General features: G+C 37.5%; 1 protein-coding gene across 1 annotated transcript in view; it reads right to left on the bottom strand.

Moving 5' to 3' along the window:
- Positions 1-19,542, bottom strand: part of SPINK5 (serine peptidase inhibitor Kazal type 5) — an 80,220-nt gene that overhangs the window by 27,275 nt on the left and 33,403 nt on the right. Inside the window, 8 exon segments of the mRNA XM_059919546.1 lie at positions 2,202-2,262; positions 2,916-3,043; positions 10,440-10,488; positions 13,231-13,358; positions 13,705-13,786; positions 14,226-14,353; positions 15,464-15,545; positions 16,794-16,921. Of these exon segments, the coding sequence (XP_059775529.1) occupies positions 2,202-2,262; positions 2,916-3,043; positions 10,440-10,488; positions 13,231-13,358; positions 13,705-13,786; positions 14,226-14,353; positions 15,464-15,545; positions 16,794-16,921 (786 nt within the window).

Below are 19,542 nucleotides of genomic sequence, written 5' to 3'. Positions count from 1 at the left end.
GTAAGCACACAGGACTTAAAAAGAGGTTTCTGTTTCTTTTTCCTTGAGGTACAGCCTCCAAATCCAGACTGAACCTGTAGTCACACACAAGCAAGAACCTCTTAATAAACTGGGTTCTCTGCAGACTGGTCACAGTCCTTAGTCAAGATTTTATTGTCCCTCTCTGTTATATTATAACGCAATAAAAACACTGTACATGGCATAGAATTTTAAAGAATTAAGGTTTAGGTAGAACTTTGAAGTTCACCTGGTGCAACCATCTGTACTATGTCTCAATCCCCTTTATGTCATGCCTGCCAAGAAGTGGTCTAATTTGCACTGGAACACCTGCAGTGATGAGTTCGTTACCCTCCAGATAGTTCATTCCAAAATTTCTTAGATCATTCCCACAGATTAGCCATAGTGCTACTTTGGGAGGATCTTGGAAAATATCTCTAATCAATCCTATAGGATCCTTATTCTTAGAGTTTTATTTTTCTAAGATGTCACTGCATAGGATGAATACGTTCTTTCAAACCAGTAAGCAAAGTCAACATATTTTACTTCCCTCAGAAAAACTGAGGATATTTTTCTTCTTGCGCACAGAGAGTTCTTCAAATATTTGGAGAAAGCTTTCTTGTCCTTCTCCATAGCTCCCTATGTTCTTTTCCAAGAGCAAAGCATCCCCAGATACTTCAGTCATTCTGTTCCAATCTGTTTCAGTCATTTGCACCATTTTGCATTCTTAATTCTTCCCCTTTCCTAAAGAATTTAACATAATATTCCAGGTATGTCCAGACAAGCCCAATATGTTGACAGCTATATAATATCATTAGTTAGAATTCCAGTCTGTCACCAAGAGACCTTGGATGAAGGGGTCTTGCCTCTCTGTGCCTCAGTTACCTCTTCTATAAAATGGAAATAATGATAGTATCTATTCCACACAGTTAAAATAATAATGGCCAATATGTATTAAGTATTCAATATATGTGCTGAATTGTTATGAGAATAATGTGAAATAATATATATCTACTATATCTACAATGACTGACATCTAGGAAGTACTCAGTAAATTTTAGCTTCAGAGTTATGAGGAATTGAGATAGAATAAGCAAATCACTTAAGATCATATAATTAATTACTGGTGGCAAGTAAGATTAAATTTGTGTTTTTTTCTGTATTTTTTAGTTCAAGTCAAAACTCAGTGAGGACAAGAGTGAGTTTTTTCCTAGCTTTCCTTCAAGGTTCACTGCCTGATTCCCTAACTGGTCATATTTAGCAAAAGAAATATGATATGAGAGGATAGTTTATGGGTAGTAGCTAATGTGAAATCAGAAATTGTCTGATACTGAAGAATATTTTCTTATTGATGTTGAAAAGGGAAGCATATGAGCTACTCATTTATTTTTAAAGTCAGGCTCACAATTGTGGGAAAAATAACTGTAAACAAACCAATCATACAGAATTCCAAGTGATACTTCATTAGAGATTATTTTTAATGTCAATAGTTTTTGATGGGGGCAAGGAAATATCCACAAACCTGGAAAAATCTACCTGGAGTCAGTCATTTTGAAACCAAGAAAATATTATTGGGGAAAGTTGCTCTTCTATTTTTTTGCCAACTGCTGACACCAGAGATAATTAAAGTTAAAGCAAGGAACACACCTAGTTTGACCAAATGTGCTCATCCAAAGCTACATAGTGTGTTAGGAATAATGCTAGATTTGGTGTCAGGAAGTCTAAGTTTGAATTCTGTTGTTCCTGTTTTGCAACTGTGAGAACTTTGAAAAAATATGAAGATTCTGATACCAATAGTCTCACTACCTTTGTAAGCAAGTTCTTCCTCCTTCTGGATTTTAAATCTTCATTTAAAAATAGGGCATGGAGTAAATCAGAGGTTTGCAAACTTTGGCCCGTGAGCAAAATCTGGCCTAGCACCTTTTTTGTGTAAGTAAAGTTTCATTGGAACACAGCCATGCCCATGCATCTGCATATCATCCATGGCTGTTTTAGAGCTACAATAGCAGAGTTGAGTAGTTGTGACAGAGACTGAATGGTCACAACCTAAAATATCTACTGTCTGGCCCTTTAAGAAAATTTTATCAACCCCTGGACTAACTAAACCTTGAGTTCTCTCACATAGGCCTTCAGTGAATCCATGAATTATTTTTAAAGAGAAACTGAAAAACCGCATTGTGGTACGACGCTTCCAAGATAACTACCTTTTCAGCTTCTCTCTTAGCTCTTCTGGATTCAGCTTCTTTTTCTTTTGCTTCTTGCTGGCTGTAAGAGAAAGGCAGGGGGGACAATCATTCCTAGTACCCAATACATATTATCCTAAAGGGTAATCTCTCTTGATAGATATATTCCATTACATCTACACCTATACCAACTTAGCTTGGGAGTAGAAAGGTAAATGTACACCTCTCCATATTGTTCTTCTTGTTTTTAGTGTTGCTTAAAGAATAAGACACATACGCCATGGCCAACCAGTAAATAAATTTTCACTACTCTGTTTCTTTTGGAAAACAAAGATATCGGCCTTCTCCTCAGAAAGCAACTAGGATACTTAAAAAAAATGACTAAATATTAGCAAATTTTTAATTTGCTAGCACCCAGTGATTACGTCTTTGGATTATTCATGACAGTACGTATGCAGAGAACAAAAATTCCAATCCTTATATGCCATTATCTCTGGAGGAGTTTCCTCTTAGCACTTGGTCCCCCCTTAATGGCAATCCAGGTACCTTTCAGAACACTGAGAACACTACAAAGAAATACACCAAGTATATGGCTTTGTAAGAGTAAATCCCCAAACTCAGTGCAAAGGTAGCCATTTGCCTCCTAGAAAAAAACCTTCAATATCATCTCTGTCGCCCACCACAGGCCTGTCTTCTCCGACACTCAGCAGGAGCAGTGACTGCAGCTCTACTCACAAGAAGGCCTCACACATGGAGCAGGTGTTGCCATGGATTTTCCCATCTGGGCCCTGGATGGGGTCATTCTCTCTGGTGCAGGGAAGATGTCCGTTCCTCACATAGTTACGGTATTCACTGCACAGCTCCTGCCAAGTGAGGGAGGGTTGAAGAATCAGGTAACTAAATATTGAAAGCTTCCTCCACATTACCCCTTTGAAAACTATGATATAATGTCCCAAACATAATGGATGCATCAAGAAGATGATGCAGAAGGTCAGTATTAGCCAAGACGCTTTTCAGAGGCCTAGGTCACACATTGTTTGGAATATAAGATTGCTGTCACTTATCTAATTATAAAACCTTCAATTTATTCGAATACTATTCTGGGCTAGGCACTGTGAGAGATACAAAAAAGAATGATTTATTGTCCCTTTTGTAAAGCAATTTGTGGTTGGCAGAATAATAGCTCCTGCCCACAAATTTGTCCAAGTCCTGATACCCAGAACCTGTGAATATATTGCAGGGCAGAGGGGACTTTGCAGATGTGATTAAGTTAAGGACCTAGAGATAGGGATATTATCCTGGATTATCCTAGTGTGCCCAATGAAATCAAAAGGGTCAGTCCTTAAAACTGGAAGAGAAAGACAGGAGAGAGGGAGATAATGACTACAGAAGAACAATTAGAGATGCAATGTTGTTGGCCTTGAAGACGATGGAAACAGTCCAGGAGCCAAGGAACATGAATGGCCTCTAGAAGCTAGAAAAAGCAGAGACATTCATGGCAGAGTTCCTGGAAAATGAAGAAAATATGTTCTCAGAGTGGTTTCCTACCCTCCCTACACTTTTGTCTATTATGAAGAATAAGTAACGCAGAGTAGGAAGTAAAAAGAAAAGTGATTACATGTAGCAGTAAGTCAGTAAGCATTTAAAAGTCTTCTATCGGGGCTTCCCTGGTGGCGCAGTGGTTAAGAATCCACCTGCCAATGCAGGGGACACAGGTTCGAGCCCTGGACTGGGAAGATGCCACATACCACGGAGCAACTAAGCTCGTGCGCCACAACTACTGAGCCCACATGCCACGACTACTGAAGCCTGCACAACTAGAGCTTGTGCTCCACAACAAGAGAAGAGAAGCCACTGCAATGAGAAGCCCGCGCACCACAACGAAGAGTAGCCCCCCCACTCGCTGCAACTAGAGAAAGCCCGTGTGCAGCAACAAAGACCCAATGCAGCCCAAAATAAATAAATAAATAAATAAATTTTAAAAAATAAAAGGCTTCTATCACAGACTCAGAATTGGGATGTCACTATAGTGGATGTGTAAATATTTACCATCAACATTCTTTTGAGGGTACTTAAATATTGGTGCAGAAGAAGGCTGATAAAATTGGTGGAGACCAATATAAAATATATATGTTTATGATGTGTTGCACATCACTATCTATAAAGGCTAGGAAAGATCAAGGTGAGGAGATTCAACAGGCCTGAAAGGGGAAGCTTCCTGGAAAAACAGTATACATACAGGATAAACCCTAGGAAAAACACACCAAGGCACATATTAATCAAACTAACAAAAATTAAATTCAAAGAGAAAATATTAAAAACAGCAAGGGAAAAACAAAAAATAACATACAAAGGAATCCCCAGAAGGTTATCAGCTGATTTTGCAGCATAAACTCTGCAGGCCAGAACGGAGTGGCCAGATATACTTAAAGTGATGAAAGAGAAAAACCTACAACCAAGATTACTCTACCCAGCAAGGATCTCATTCAGATTTGACGGAGAAATCAAAAGCTTTTCAGACAAGCAAAAGCTAAGAGAATTCAGCACCACCAAACCAGCTTTACAACAAATGCTACAGAAAATTCTCTAGGTAGGAAACACAAAAGAAGAAAAAGACCCACAAAAACAAACCCAAAACAATTAAGAATATGGTAATAGGAACATACATATTGATAATAACCTTGAATGTAAATGGCTTAAATGCCCCAACCAAAAGACACAGACTAGCTGAATGGATACAAAAACAAGACCCATATATATGCTGTCTACAAGAGACCACTTCAGACCTAGGGACACACACAGACTGAAAGTGAAGGGGTGGAAAAAGATATTCCATGCAAATGGAAATCAAAAGAAAGCTGGAGTAGCAATACTCATATCAGATAAAATAGACTTTAAAATGAAGACTGTTCCAAGAGACAAGGAGGGACACTACATAACGATCAAAGGATCAATCCAAGAAGAAGATAGAACAATTACAAATGTTTATGCACCCAACATAGGAGCACCTCAATACATAAGGCAAATGCTAACAACCATGAAAAGAGAAATTGACAGTGACACAATAATAGTAGGGGGCTTTAATACCCCACTTACACCAATGGACAGATCATCCAAACAGAAAATAAATAAGGAAGCACAAACTTTAAATGACACAATAGACCAGATAGATTTAATTGATTTTTACGGAACATTCCACCCAAAAGTGGCAGAATACACTTTCTTTTCAAGTGCACACACAACATTCTCCAGGATAGATCACATCTTAGGTCACAAATCAAGCCTCAGAAAATTTAAGAAAATTGAAATGGTATCAAGCATCTTTTCTGACTACAATGTTATGAGATTGGAAATTAATTAAAGGAAAAAGACTGTAAAAACCACAAATACATGGAGGCTAAAAAGTGTGCTACTAAATAACCAAGAGATCACTGAAGAAATCAAAGAAGAAATTAAAAAATACATAGAAACAAATGACAAGGAAAACACGATGACCCAAAACCTATGGGACGCAGCAAAATCAGTTCCAAGAGGGAAGTTTATAGCATTCAATCTCACCTCAAGAAACAAGAAAAATCTTAAGTAAACAATCTAAACCTACACTTAAAACAACTAGAGAAAGAAGAACAAAGAAAACCCAAAGTCAGTAGAAGAAAAGAAATCGTAAAGATCAGAGCAGAAATAAATGAAATAGAAATGAAGAAAACAATAGGAAAAATCAATAAAACGAAAAGCTGGTTCTTTGAGAAGATAACAAAATTGATAAACCCTTAGCCAGACTCATCAAGAAAAAAAGGGAGAGGATGCAAATCAGTAAATTAGAAATGAAAAAGGAGAAATCACAACTGACACTGCAGAAATACAAAGGATTATAAGAGACTACTACAAACAACTATATGCCAATAAAATGGACAACCACGAAGAAATGGGCAAATTCTTGGTAAGGTACAATTTTCCAAGACTGACCCGGAAGAATTAGAAAATATAAACAGACCTATCAATATAAACAGTAATGAAATTGAAACCGTAATTTAAAATCTTCCAACAAACAAAAGTCCAGGACCAGATGGCTTCACAGGTGTATTCTGTCCAACATTTAGAGAAGAGCTAACACCCATCCTTCTCAAATTCTTTCAAAAAATTGCAGTGGGAGAAGCACTCCCAAATTCATTCTACGAAGCCACCATCACCCTGATACCAAAACCAGAAAAAGATACCACAAAAAAAGAAAACTATAGACCAATATCACTGATGAACATAGATGCAAAAATCCTCAACAAAATACTAGCAAACAGAATCCAACAGCACATTAAAAGTATCATACACCATGATCCAGTGGGATTTATCCCAGGGATGCAAGGATTCTTCAATATACGCAAATCAATCAGTGTGGTACAGCACATTAACAAATTAAGGAATAAAAACCATATGATCATCTCAATAGGTGCAGAAAAAGCTTTTGACAAAATTCAACACCCATTTATGATAAAAACTCTCCAGAAAATGGGCATAGAGGGAACCTATCTCAACATAATAAAGGCCATATATGACAAACCCACAGCAAGCATCATACTCAATGGTGAAAAACTGAAAACATTTCCACCAAGATCAGGAACAAGACAAGGATGTCCACTCTCGCCACTCTTATTCAACATAGTTTTGGAAGTCCTAGCCATGGCAATCAGAGGGAAAAAAATAACTAAAAGGAATACAAATAAAACTGATACAAGGAATACAAATAAAACTGTCACTGTTTGCAGATGACATGATACTATACATAGAGAATCCTAAAGATGCCACCAGAACACTATTAGAACTAAGCAATGAATTTGGTAAGGCTGCAGGGTACAAAATTAATGCACAGAAATCTCTGGCATTTCTATACACCAACAATGAAAAATCAGAAAGAGAAATTAAGGAAACACTCCCATTTACCACTGCAACAAAAAGAATAAACTTATCTAGTAATAAACCTGCCTAAGGAGGCAAAAGACTTGTACTCAGAAAACTATAAAACACTAATGAAAAATATCAAAGATGACAAAAACAGATGGAGAAATATACCATGTTCTTGGATTGGAAGAATCAATATTGTGAAAATGACTATACTACCCAAAGCAATCTACAGATTCAGTGCAATCCCTATCAATCAAACTACCAGTGGCATTCTTCACAGAATTAGAACAAAAAATTTTACAATTTGTATGGAAACACAAAAGACCCCGAATAGCCAAAGCAATCTTGAGAAAGAAAAACGGAGTTGGAGGAATCAGGCTCCCTGCCTTCAAACTATACCACAAAGCTACAGTTATCAAGACAGTATGGTACTGGCCCAAAAATAGAAATATAGATCAGTGGTACAGGATAGAATGCCCAGAGATAAACCCACGCACATATGGGCACCTAATTTACAACATAGGAGGCAAGAACATACAATGGAGGAAAGACAGCCTCTTCAGTAAGTGGTGCTGGGAAAACTGGACAGCTACATGTAAAAGAATGAAATTAGAACACTACCTAACACTACACAAAAATAAACTCCAAATGGATTAAAGACTTAAATGTAAGACCAGACACTATAAAACTATTAGAGGAAAACATACGAAAAACACTCTATAACATAAACCACAGCAAGATCTTTTTTGACCGACCTCCTAGAGTATTGGAAATAAAAACAAAAATAAATAAATGGGACTTAACTAAACTTAAAAGCATTTGCACAGCAAAGGAAACCATAAACAAGACAAAAGGACAACCCTCAGAATGGGAGAAAGTATTTGCAAATGAAACAACAGACAAAGGGTTAATCTCCAAAATATACAAAGAGCTCATGGAGCTCAATATCAAAAAAACAAACAATCCAGTTTAAAAATGGGCGGAAGACATAGACATTTCACCAAGGAAGACATGCAGATGGCCAAGAGGCACATGAAAAGATGCTCAACATCAGTAATTATTAGAGAAATGCAAATCAAAACTACAATGAGGTATCACCTCATGCCAGTCAGAAAGGCCATTATCAAAAAATCTAGAAACAATAAATGCTGGAAAGGGTGTGGTAAAAAGGGAACCCTCATGCACTGTTGGTGGGAATGTAAATTAATACAACCACTATGGAGAACAGTATGGAGGTACCTTAAAAAACTAAAAATAGAACTATCATGCGACCCAGCAATCCCACTACTGTGCATATACCCCGAGAAAACCACAACTCAAAAAGAGACATTTACCACAATGTTCATTGCAGCACTATTTACAATAGCCAGGACATGGAAGCAACCTAAGTGTCCATCGACAGATGAATGGATAAAGAAGATGTGGCACATATATACAATGGAATATTACTCAGCCATAAAAATAAATGAAATTGAGTTATTTGTAGTGAGGTGGATGGACCTAGAGTCTGTCATACAGAGTGAAGTAAGTCAGAAAGAGAAAAACAAATACTGATGCTAACACATATATATATGGAATCTAAAAAAAAAAAATGGTACTGATGAACTTCGTTGCAGGGCAGGAATAAAGATGTAGACATAGAGAATGGACTTGAGGACACAGGGTGGAAGGGGGAAGCTGGGGTGAAGTGAAAGTAGCATTGACATATATACACTACCGAATGTAAAATAGTTAGCTAGTGTGAAGCAGCGGCATAGCACAGGGAGATCAGCTCTGTGCTTTGTGATAACCTAGAGGGGTGGGATAGGGAGGATGGGAGGGAGGTTCAAGAGGGAGGGGATATGGGGACATATGTATGCATATGGCTGATTCACTTTGGTGTACAACAGAAACTAACAGTATTTTGAAGCAATTATACTCCAATAAGGATCTATTAAAAAAAAAAAAAAAGAAAGACATATGTGAAACAAAGATATGGGGGAGAGAACAAATATGAAAGTATGATGCCTGGAGAAACTGACATCTTTCTGGGAGTTACTTGATAAAGTCCAGGGATGGGGGATGCGTATTTGAAACAGAAGAGTAACAATGGGAGTGGAGAGGAGGAGGAATGTGCTAAGACCATTTGAAAAATCTAATAGGATTTAGAAACTGATCAAACATTACGGATAAAACAAATTTTCAATTCTGAATTACTAATAAAAAGATGGTTCCAGGTAACAGAAAGTTACTGAGAAAATGAATCAGTTTAAAGACAACCTTTTAAACTGTGTCAACTTTTCCCCCCAAATTATTAGGCTTATACTTTTGAGGCTGTTGTTAGGAAATAGAATAAATAAAGGTAAACCTTGTGTAAGGCTATGTGAGAGTAATCCTACATCTTTGTAAAGACAGAGTTTGCTCTGCTACTTATAAAACTGTAAAATTATAGAAATGTGAAGTAGATTAAAAATAATTAGAAAGTCAAAGGATTTAATTAATAGTCATAATTGAAAGTGAAAATACTAGTATTCCTCCATAGCTGGGTGCTGACAAAGATCAAATATGATAATATATGTGCACTTTGTTTTGTAAATTGAACTAATGTGAATGATAGGGATCTTGTACTCTCTCTTTAAAATAGCTAAGAGGTAGGAATTATGTAACCTGAAATTAGTAAATTGTAAAACTTGATAGTAATAACCTGTGCCTGACAACAGAAATCCTAAGAAAAGCCAAATATGGGAAATATTCCTTACAAAGTAAGTTAAACTCCACTTTTTATGAAATAAACCTTAAATTTTGAATTATCATGAAATAAAATTGACACTCAGGAAACTTGTACTTAAGACTTTTTTTTCCAGGTTAAAGGTTATATTTATTCATTTTTTAAATTAATTTTTATTGGAGTGTAGTTGATTTACAGTGTTTGTTAGTTTCTGCTGTACAGCAAAGTGAATCAGTTATACATATACCTATATCCACTCTTTTTTAGATTCTGTTCCCATATAGGTCATTACAGAGTATTGAGTAGAGTTCCCTGTGCTATATAGTAGGTTCTTAGTAGTTATCTGTTTTACATATAGTACTATGTATATGTCAATTCCAGTCTCCCAATTTATCCACCCCCATTTCCCCTTTGGTAACCATAAGATTGTTTTCTACATCTGTGACTCTATTTCTGTTTCATTTCATCTGTTTCTGTTTCATAGGTTCATTTGTACCATTTTTTAAGATTCCACATGTAAGCGATATCATATGATATTCGTCTTTCTCTGTCCCATAAAAATTAAACAGGAAAACATTTATGCTAATGAGATATCTAGAATGTTATTGTAGAGAAAAAACGTCAGGGTATGATATAAGAATTTGTGAGAAAATTACCTTTGCAGTTTCTCTTTTAGCCTTTGCTCTTGCTCTTTCTTCTTGTTGACTGTAAGAAACAGGAAAAAAGAGAGACAGAAGAATCTTAATACAGTAGTGTGTATTCTTAACATTCACAAGTTGATCATTCATTGCTTTGATTATTCTCAAGCAACTCCAAAGATCCACTCATAGTAGGTGTAATTTTATTGGGTAATAATTAGAATGATTTACCACACCTCAAGAGAATGGTGTTCCAGGGAAAACCCCTTAATTAATGAGTAAACCTATTTAGCTTCCCAGCAAATATCCTGGAATAGGACTTTCTTGTTTGCTGATTCTTTTACATCTGCAAAAGTTGCAGAACTCTTTATAAAGTGGTGATATTTAGCTTCTGGGAGGCAGTATAGCATGGTGATTAAGAAGAAAGTTAAGAAGAAAGACTGCAGCCAAATAGAATAAGGAACACAAAAAGTGTCTTAACCTCTCTGTGTTTTCCTCATCTTTAAATGGGGAAATGGAGTGGAGGGATAGAAGAGGTAATAAGAATACTTCTCTCATAGGACTGTCGTGAGCATTAAATAAGTTGATACATGTAAAGCAGTTAGAATTAGTATCTGGTACATAATAAAGTGATTGATAAAAGTGATTGTTATCATCAGCATTGTAAGCATTATTGAAAGTGAACACTCCAAAAACAGGCATATTGGGCTTCCCTGGTGGCACAGTGGTTAGGAATCCGCCTGCCAATGCAGGGGACACGGGTTCGAGCCCTGGTCCGGAAAGATCCCACATACCGCAGAGCAACTAAGCCCATGTGCCACAACTACTGAGCCTGCGCTCTAGAGCCCACAAGCCACAACTACTGAGCCCACGTGCCACAACTACTGGAGCCCATGTGCCTAGAGCCCGTGCTCTGCAACAAGAGGAACCACCGCAATGAGAAGCCCGTTCACCGCTAGGAAGAGTGCTCACCACAACTAGAGAAAGCCCGTGTGCAGCAGCAAAGACCCAACACCGCCAAAACTGAATAAATAAATTTTAAAAAAACAACAAAAAAACAGGCATATGATGAAAATGAAATGAGAGTAATAGCTCTTAACCATTTTGGATGAGTAACAGTGTTGCAAATTGAGTTTAATATGCTCAGTCTGCAGCATAATTGGATCTATAATGCAGATAATTCAGTCATGTTGTAGAGACAAAAATAATTTGCTAAAATGTTTTCATACATTACAGTCAATGTAAAAACTGCTCATTGATCAAATTAAAACTTTTTAAAAAGTTGAAAACACTATTTGTATATGATATTAAAGTGCTTAAGAAATGACTATGGAGGGAAGTATGGTTCCTAAGAGAGGCAATAGCCTTTGCTAACATATCCGTAAAATATGAGGCGATAAAATTTTAATTGGATAAGGAATTTTTATATTGATGGAAGAAACTAACTAAAATAGCTCCAAAATTGCGGGAGGATATTCCCACAATTATATAAGTATAAGTATATTCTTATACTTCTTTATATGGAAACTGATCCAAACTTTACTGTGAGTCTAAGTTGACTATAAAATTTAAGAAGCATTTTCTTTTCATAATGGAAACTTGTCAGAGGAAACAGCAGAGATGACCACTAGGTGGCAGACTTACTTCCTCATCTCTGAAAGATTAATGTAAAGAAAAACAGATTGAAATGAGCGTAACAGGCAGATGTTACTACCAGAAGTTGATAATGGTTTTGCTAAATAGTTATACCCTGTCTACACCCTACAATGAGAAATCTTATCATTTTCTTATCATCTTAACATTTTCTTCATTTTTCCTGGGCTGAAATTTCCATCATTCTCATCTTCTCTGGGCCTTAATTTTTTTTCATTTATAACTTGGGATAATACAGAACCCATTTCATACGGTTGTTGTGAAGATTAAATGAGATTGGGTAGCAAAACCCAAGTATATGCCGATTATATGCATTCAATAAATGTTGGTTATGATAATTATATGGTCATCGTCATGACTTCCATCTAACAGATTTTTTAATGCTTCCATGGCTCACTTACACTATGGGACAAATCTGCTGGGTTGTATTGCTCTCCACTAGGGAAGACGGAATGACTGAATCCTTTCAGAGATTCTGGGCATATAGAAAATAGAGTATCCCTTGGGACAAAGACTTAAGGAATACAATAGACTCTGGTTTGAGAGGACGTACCATGTTGTCTATTCTAAAGTCATACTTTAGTCCCCTGTAAATGGGGTATTCAACTCCTATACAACAAAATCATCATTCCTGAAGCAGCCTAACTATTGCAGAGTTCATCTTCATGTTGTGCCCAAATATGTCTCCCTATATCTCTCATCAATTTTAATTCTGTTCCTTGAGGTCACACAGAATGAGTAGAAAGAAAAATCATGAACCAAAGCAAAACAAAAATTCCTAAAATTTGCCATGCACCATAATGATATCAATATATTACATGTAATCTCATGCATTTCCTCTTTCACCTGATAATCCTTCAGAAAACTAAAAGCAATTAGTATGGTTGTCATAGAGTATTCACTTCTCTGAAAAAAGGATTCTGAGTTCTTTCTTAAATGTCCTGAAATTATTCTGCGTTTTTTATATCACAGTAGTTATCTGAAAGCTCTCCACTTGGCTTTGGAGTTTTTTGTGTGTTTGTTTTTTAGTTCATTTAAATGTGACACACAAAAGAATGCTACACTGAAGAGGAAAACGCATTATTCATAATTGTTGGAAAACTTCCCTTAGCAGTTCCCTGTCCCCACTGCCTCAGAAGCCCCGAGCTCTACTCACAAGAGAGCCTCACACATGAAGCAGATGTTGCCATGCATCTTCCCATCTGGGCCCTGGATGGGGTCATTCTCTCTAGTGCAAAAAAGCTGTCCATTCTTCCTGGATTTGCGGTATATCCTGCACATCTCCTGTGAAATCAAGGAGGGAAGTTTGAGGTGTTGAACACGGGTTGGATCAGATTGCAAAAACTGCTGAAGTTTAGACTTTTTTCTTAAATGGGGGTCAGCACTTAGCAAATTTTAGAATAGTTCTTAACTTTGAAGACGTGAATATTTTTAAATGATAAAAGTTACAGACCCTCAACCTAGAAATAGTCACATATGCACATGTATACATGCACACATATAAACAAATACACAAACCACAAACTGTATCAATGTTTCATACAGTTTAAGGGAATTTATGGGTTCCCTGAATGCCATCTATGGATCCCAGGTCCATATGCCTCTGACTTGTTGAAGAAGGTCCCCTCACCTCAAAGGAAGATGTATTCTCAGATTGCCTTTTATTTTTAGATTCACCTTCCTTCTTTTTCTTTTCTTTTTCTTCTGCTTGGCTGAAAGAGAGTGATTTAAAAAGAGATGAGTAAGAATCATAGAATCTCCAGATTGAAAGTGATCTAAAATACTCAAATATCATTCAGTTATTACAGTTATATATATTATGAACCATGTATGAACTGAGGTACTGTTTGGCATATTGATATGTTTGCTAGTGATCTGTTATGTGTTTTCAGATGATTTCATATGCCACTCTGCAAGGGTATGATCTTTGTTTCATGTCATTTACACTTCCAAGGAAACTCAACCAGTGATTGATATGCAGGAATCATTCTTTGACAGTTATGACATTGTGCAAAAATGTGTCACAAAAAAATGCCATTGATAAGAAACAAACACAATTTAAGAAACAAAATAGAATAAAGCTCCAAAAAAGAGAAATGAAGCAGAAAGGACAAAACCCTCCCTCATTTTCCCAGCAGCAGCTCTACTCACAAGAAAGCCGCACACATGGAGCAGGTGTTGCCATGTATCTTCCCATCTGGGCCCTGGATGGGGTCATTCTCTCTGGTGCAAAAGAGTTTTCCATTTCTCACAAACTTGCGGTATTCACTGCACAGCTTCTGCCAAGATAGAGAAGGTAATTTGGACACACGTTTTATTCCCATTCAAAGCAGAAGTTTGAAGTATCTACATTGGTAGAAACTAATCTTTGAGCCCAGGATTTTAGTTGTGTTTCTCTCAAATATAAAATTCAATTGAACCAAAAAAACCTCGTGATTTGCTAAGAGATGAAAACAAATAAGACATAATAGGATGTATAATAAAAGAGGTAGATAAGTAAACTCCACTATAATCTAAATAGAATAAAATAAGTGCAAACATACAGGTACAAGAAAATCTGAGAACTCGGAGGTTCATACCATGAAATCTGATTGTGGAAATCAGGGAAGATGTCAGGGAACTAGGATACTTTGAGTGAGACTTTGAAGAGTAAATAGGATTTTCCTGGTTAAGAAATGGATTGAGAAATACACATTTTAGATTGCTAAAATAAGCTGAGAAGCACATGTCAGACACTACATGGCCTATAGCAGAACATGAATTTCTGAATGACGGTAAGGAGCCAAATAAGAGAGTTAAGGAGATTGAAATGCATCCTTTAGTTGATAATGAGTTATTTGTGCATTTTAAGAAGAGCAGTATTATGATCTAGTTAATATTTTGAAACTTTACTCCAGCTGTGTTAGGGAGGATGGTTGGATAAGAAAAAGAATAGAACTTAAAGGGAAGACTAGGAGACTTTCATCATCTAAAGAAGAAGTTAACGGTAACTTATATAAAGCCATGAAAATGAATATTGTAATATTTCAAAGGTAAAAACCATGTTTTCTGTGTGTGTACAATGTATTTTGAACCCAACTCAGATATGAAATTTCAAAAATTCACATATAGAAAATATACACTAAGTGTCTCAGGAAAGTGGTAAGCAAAAGCTAGCATAGTCTGTAAGTGATGAAACTAGAACTAGAAATCATTTTGTTTCAGACTGCAAATAAGTTCTTTTTACTGTACAGAGTTAGTCTCTGAAGCAGCAAGAATTGATCAACTCCCATATCATTCATCTCAATGTCATCTCCAGATTGAAAGGTTAAGATTTTCTGGGGATTTTTGCAGGGCAATATTCCAGCCTTTAGGCTCTTTGAAGTGTGTTCAAATTACAGTCTACTCACTGCATATGAGCGTGCTTTTCCAGGTTCTCTTTTACTTCTTGCTTTTGCTTCAGCCTTTTTCTTTTCTTCAGCTTCTGCTTGGCTGAATGAGAAAAAACAAAACAAAAACAGGACAGATCCATAGGACCAAACACAGTCAATGGTTTCTCCACATTTCTGCATTGCTAATCTGTCCTCCCTCCTCAAGAAGGAGCGACTTTGCCCTTTTATCACTACATACTAATGAGAAGCAACAAAACAGCCTCCAGTATGATAAGATACCTTAACGTCTTCATAGTTTCTGCATAACACTGAAATAAAGATAACGTTACTTGTGGATTTGGGAGACTTGCTTTCTGTAAATTACCTTTTTTGGCTGTGATCAGAAAAGGAACATCATCAGTGTTCATCAAGGAGATATCAAAACTAGTACCCTGGTGACATTACACCTGGAGCCTGAAAGTGGCCTTAATAAAGCACATTGACTAGTCCCCTGTTTCACAGAGACAAGGTGAGGCGGTGAGGGCTTTGCTTATAATCTCAGGATATGACCACAACTAACCCAAATTTCTCCTCTCAAGTCTATGTTCTATCTACCACGTCGTGTATGCCGTAGCTTTATTAATTCAGTTTACATGTATTGCTTACTCATGGCTGTGTTATCTGTAAGAAAATGTAGGATGGGTGGAAAAATATTAATAATTTCCATACACTGATAAACCAAATGAGCCTAAATTTGCTTTGTACAATGGAATTGCATGGTATGCACAGTTAACTGATGGTATTTCAACCATACATGGTTGTCAATCGAATTACAAAAGACCAAAGATTCTAAATGTAGTCAACTACTTAATCTGAACTCAATCAGATAAACTGAGTGCAGTCCCAAATTTTGAAACCAAACTCAGTTATAACTTACTGAGAAATGTCACATTATATAAAGTAACATTTACTGTAATTTAATAAGAGTTCATGGTTGTTTCATGGGCAACTTCAATAATCAATTTCTGCAGTAAGTGTTAACTTTGGGTCTTCGTCCCTCTGGAAGATGAGATGCCTATAAACTTGCACAACAGGTTCACAATATGAAGCTTCAGCAGTAGGGAGAATTTGATATTTGCATAAGTCAGGATGTTCCAGTGCTAAGAGAATGAGTGTCGGGGGTAACAGACATCTTGGCATAAGTGCTCTAGGTACTTATTCCCAGCTCTATTACTTACATTCTCTGTGTAACTTCTTCAACTCCCTTCCCAGTTCTGAGCCACAGTTTGCCCATCCATGAAACAAGCTAGTTCTATTAGATTACTGTAGGATCCCTTTTCTCTTCGACATTCTAAAACTCTGTACTCACTAGAAGTCTTGACACATGGAACACAAGTTGCCATGCATTTTCCCATCTGGGCCACGAATAGGGTCATTTTCTGTGGTACAGAAAGGTATTCCATTCTTTGCATGATCCTGATATTCACTGCAGAGTTTCTGAATAAAGAAAATGAGACAGTTTAGATATGGTTCTCTATAAACTTTAGATACTCTTTATCAAAGATATTGGAAAAGAGGAATTAAGGATAAAAAAATAAAACATTTAGGATTTATAATTGTCCAAAAATTTTGTGATATTTCTCTTATAAGATTCATCCATTTAAGTGTTTAACAAATATATTAAGTTAAAAGGATTAAATATGAATGTGATTTAGCGCTTTTATGTCAAGTGAAAAGGATAAGGACTTGCAATATAAAAAGCTAAGGGATATGACACATGTCTAAATTAAGTGTGCACCAGCATATAGGAAAGAATGATCCAAGGAAGTTCAGAGAAGAGCTTATATTTGAGTTGTATCTTTAGAATGTGCCTAGGAGAACAATGTGGCAAAAAAGTCCTCCAGGAGGAATTATGATATGCAAAGACATAGAGGTGTAAAAGAATATGTTATTTTGAGATAATCTATTACAGTCAGGAGTATAGTGGCTAAAGAATTAGCAGGACACAAAGAGGAAGGTTTGGGAACTGGTTAAAAGGAGACCTTGGATTAACCAAGATGGCGGAGTAGAAGGACGTGCTGTCACTCCCTCTTGCGAGAGCACCAGAATCACAACTGACTGCTGGACCATCATTGACAGGAAGACCCTGGACTTCACCAAGGAGGATACCCCACGTCCAAGGACAGAGGAGAAGCCACAGTGAGACGGTAGGAGGGGCGCAAGCAGAGTAAAATCAAACCCCGTAACTGCTGGGTGGGTGACTCACAGACTGGCGAACACTTATACCACAGAAGTCCACCCACTGGAGTAAAGGTTCTGAGCCCCACGTCAGGCTTCCCAACCTGGGGGTCAGGCAACGGGAGGAGGAATTCCTAGAGAATCAGACTTTGAAGCCTAGTGGGAATTGGATTGCAGGACTTTGACGGGTCTGGGGGAAACAGAGACCCCACTCTTGGAGGGCACACACAAAGTAATGTGTGCATCAGGACCCAGGGGAAGGAGCAGTGAGCCTGGGGGAGACTGAACCAGACCTACCTGCTGGTGTTGGGGGGTCTCCTGCAGAGGCGAGTGGTGGCTCTGTTTCACCGTGGGGATAAGGACACTGGCAGCAGAGGTTCTGGGAAGTTCTCCTTGGCGTGAGCCCTCCCAGAGTCTGCCATTAACCCCACCAAAGAGCACGGGTAGGCTCCAGTGTTGGGTTGCCTCAGGCAAAACAGCCAACAGGGAGGGAACCCAGCCCCACCCATCAACAGTCAAGTGGATTAAGGTTTTACTGAGCTCTGACCGCCACAGCAACAGGGAGGGAACCCAGCCCCACCCATCAACAGTCAAGTGGATTAAGGTTTTACTGAGCTCTGACCGCCACAGCAACAGTCAGCTCTACCCACCACCAGAGCCTCCCATCAAGCCTCTTAGATAGCCTCAACCACCAGAGGGCAGACAACAGAAGCAAGAAAAACTATAATCCTGCAGCCTGTGGACCAAAAACCACAGTTACAGAAAGATAGAGAAGATGAAAAGGCAGAGGGCTATGTACCAGATGAAGGAACAAGAAAAAACCCCAGAAAAACAACTAAATGAAGTGGAGATAGGCAACCTTCCAGAAAAAGAATTCAGAATAATGATAGTGAAGATGATCCAGGACCTTGGAATAAGAATGGAGGCAAAGATTGAGAAGATGCAAGAAATGATTAACAAAGACCTAGAAGAATTAAAGAACAAACAAACAGAGATGACCAATACAATAACTGAAATGAAAACTACACTAGAAGGAATCAATAGCAGAATAACTGAGGCAGAAGAACGGATAAGTGACCTGGAAGACAGAATGATGGAATTCACTGCTGAGGAACAGACTAAAGAAAAAAGAATGAAAAGAAATGAAGACAGCCTAAGAGACCTCTGGGATAACATTAAACGCAACAACATTCGCATTATAGGGGTCCCAGAAGGAGAAGAGAGAGAGAAAGGACCAGAGAAAATATTTGAAGAGATTATAGTCGAAAACTTCCCTAACATGGGAAAGGAAATAGCCACCCAAGTCCAGGAAGCGCAGAGAGTCCCATACAGGATAAACCCAAGGAGAAACACGCCGAGACACATAGTAATCAAAGTGGCAAAAATTAAAGACAAAGAAAACTTATTGAAAGCAGCAAGGGAAAAACGACAAATAACATACAAGGGAACTCCCATAAGGTTAACAGCTGATTTCTCAGCAGAAACTCTGCAAGCCAGAAGGGAGTGGCATGATATACTTAAAGTGATGAAAGGGAAGAACCTACAACCAAGATTACTCTACCCGGCAAGGATCTCATTTAGATTTGATGGAGAAATCAAAAGCTTTACAGACAAGCAAAAGCTAAGAGAATTCAGCACCACCAAACCAGCTCTACAACAAATGCTAAAGGAACTTCTCTAAGTGGGAAACACAAGAGAAGAAAAGGACCTACAAAAACAAACACAAAACAATTAAGAAAATGGTCATAGGAACATACATATCGATAATTACCTTAAACGTGAATGGATTAAATGCCCCAACCAAAAGACATAGACTGGCTGAATGGATACAAAAACAAGACCCATATATATGCTGTCTACAAGAGACCCACTTTAGACCT

This window comes from Balaenoptera ricei, chromosome 3 (assembly GCF_028023285.1).
Source record: "Balaenoptera ricei isolate mBalRic1 chromosome 3, mBalRic1.hap2, whole genome shotgun sequence".
Lineage (NCBI taxonomy): Eukaryota > Metazoa > Chordata > Mammalia > Artiodactyla > Balaenopteridae > Balaenoptera > Balaenoptera ricei.
The sequence above is the reverse complement of the archived record's forward strand: the minus strand, read 5'-3'. Positions and strand labels throughout refer to the sequence as shown.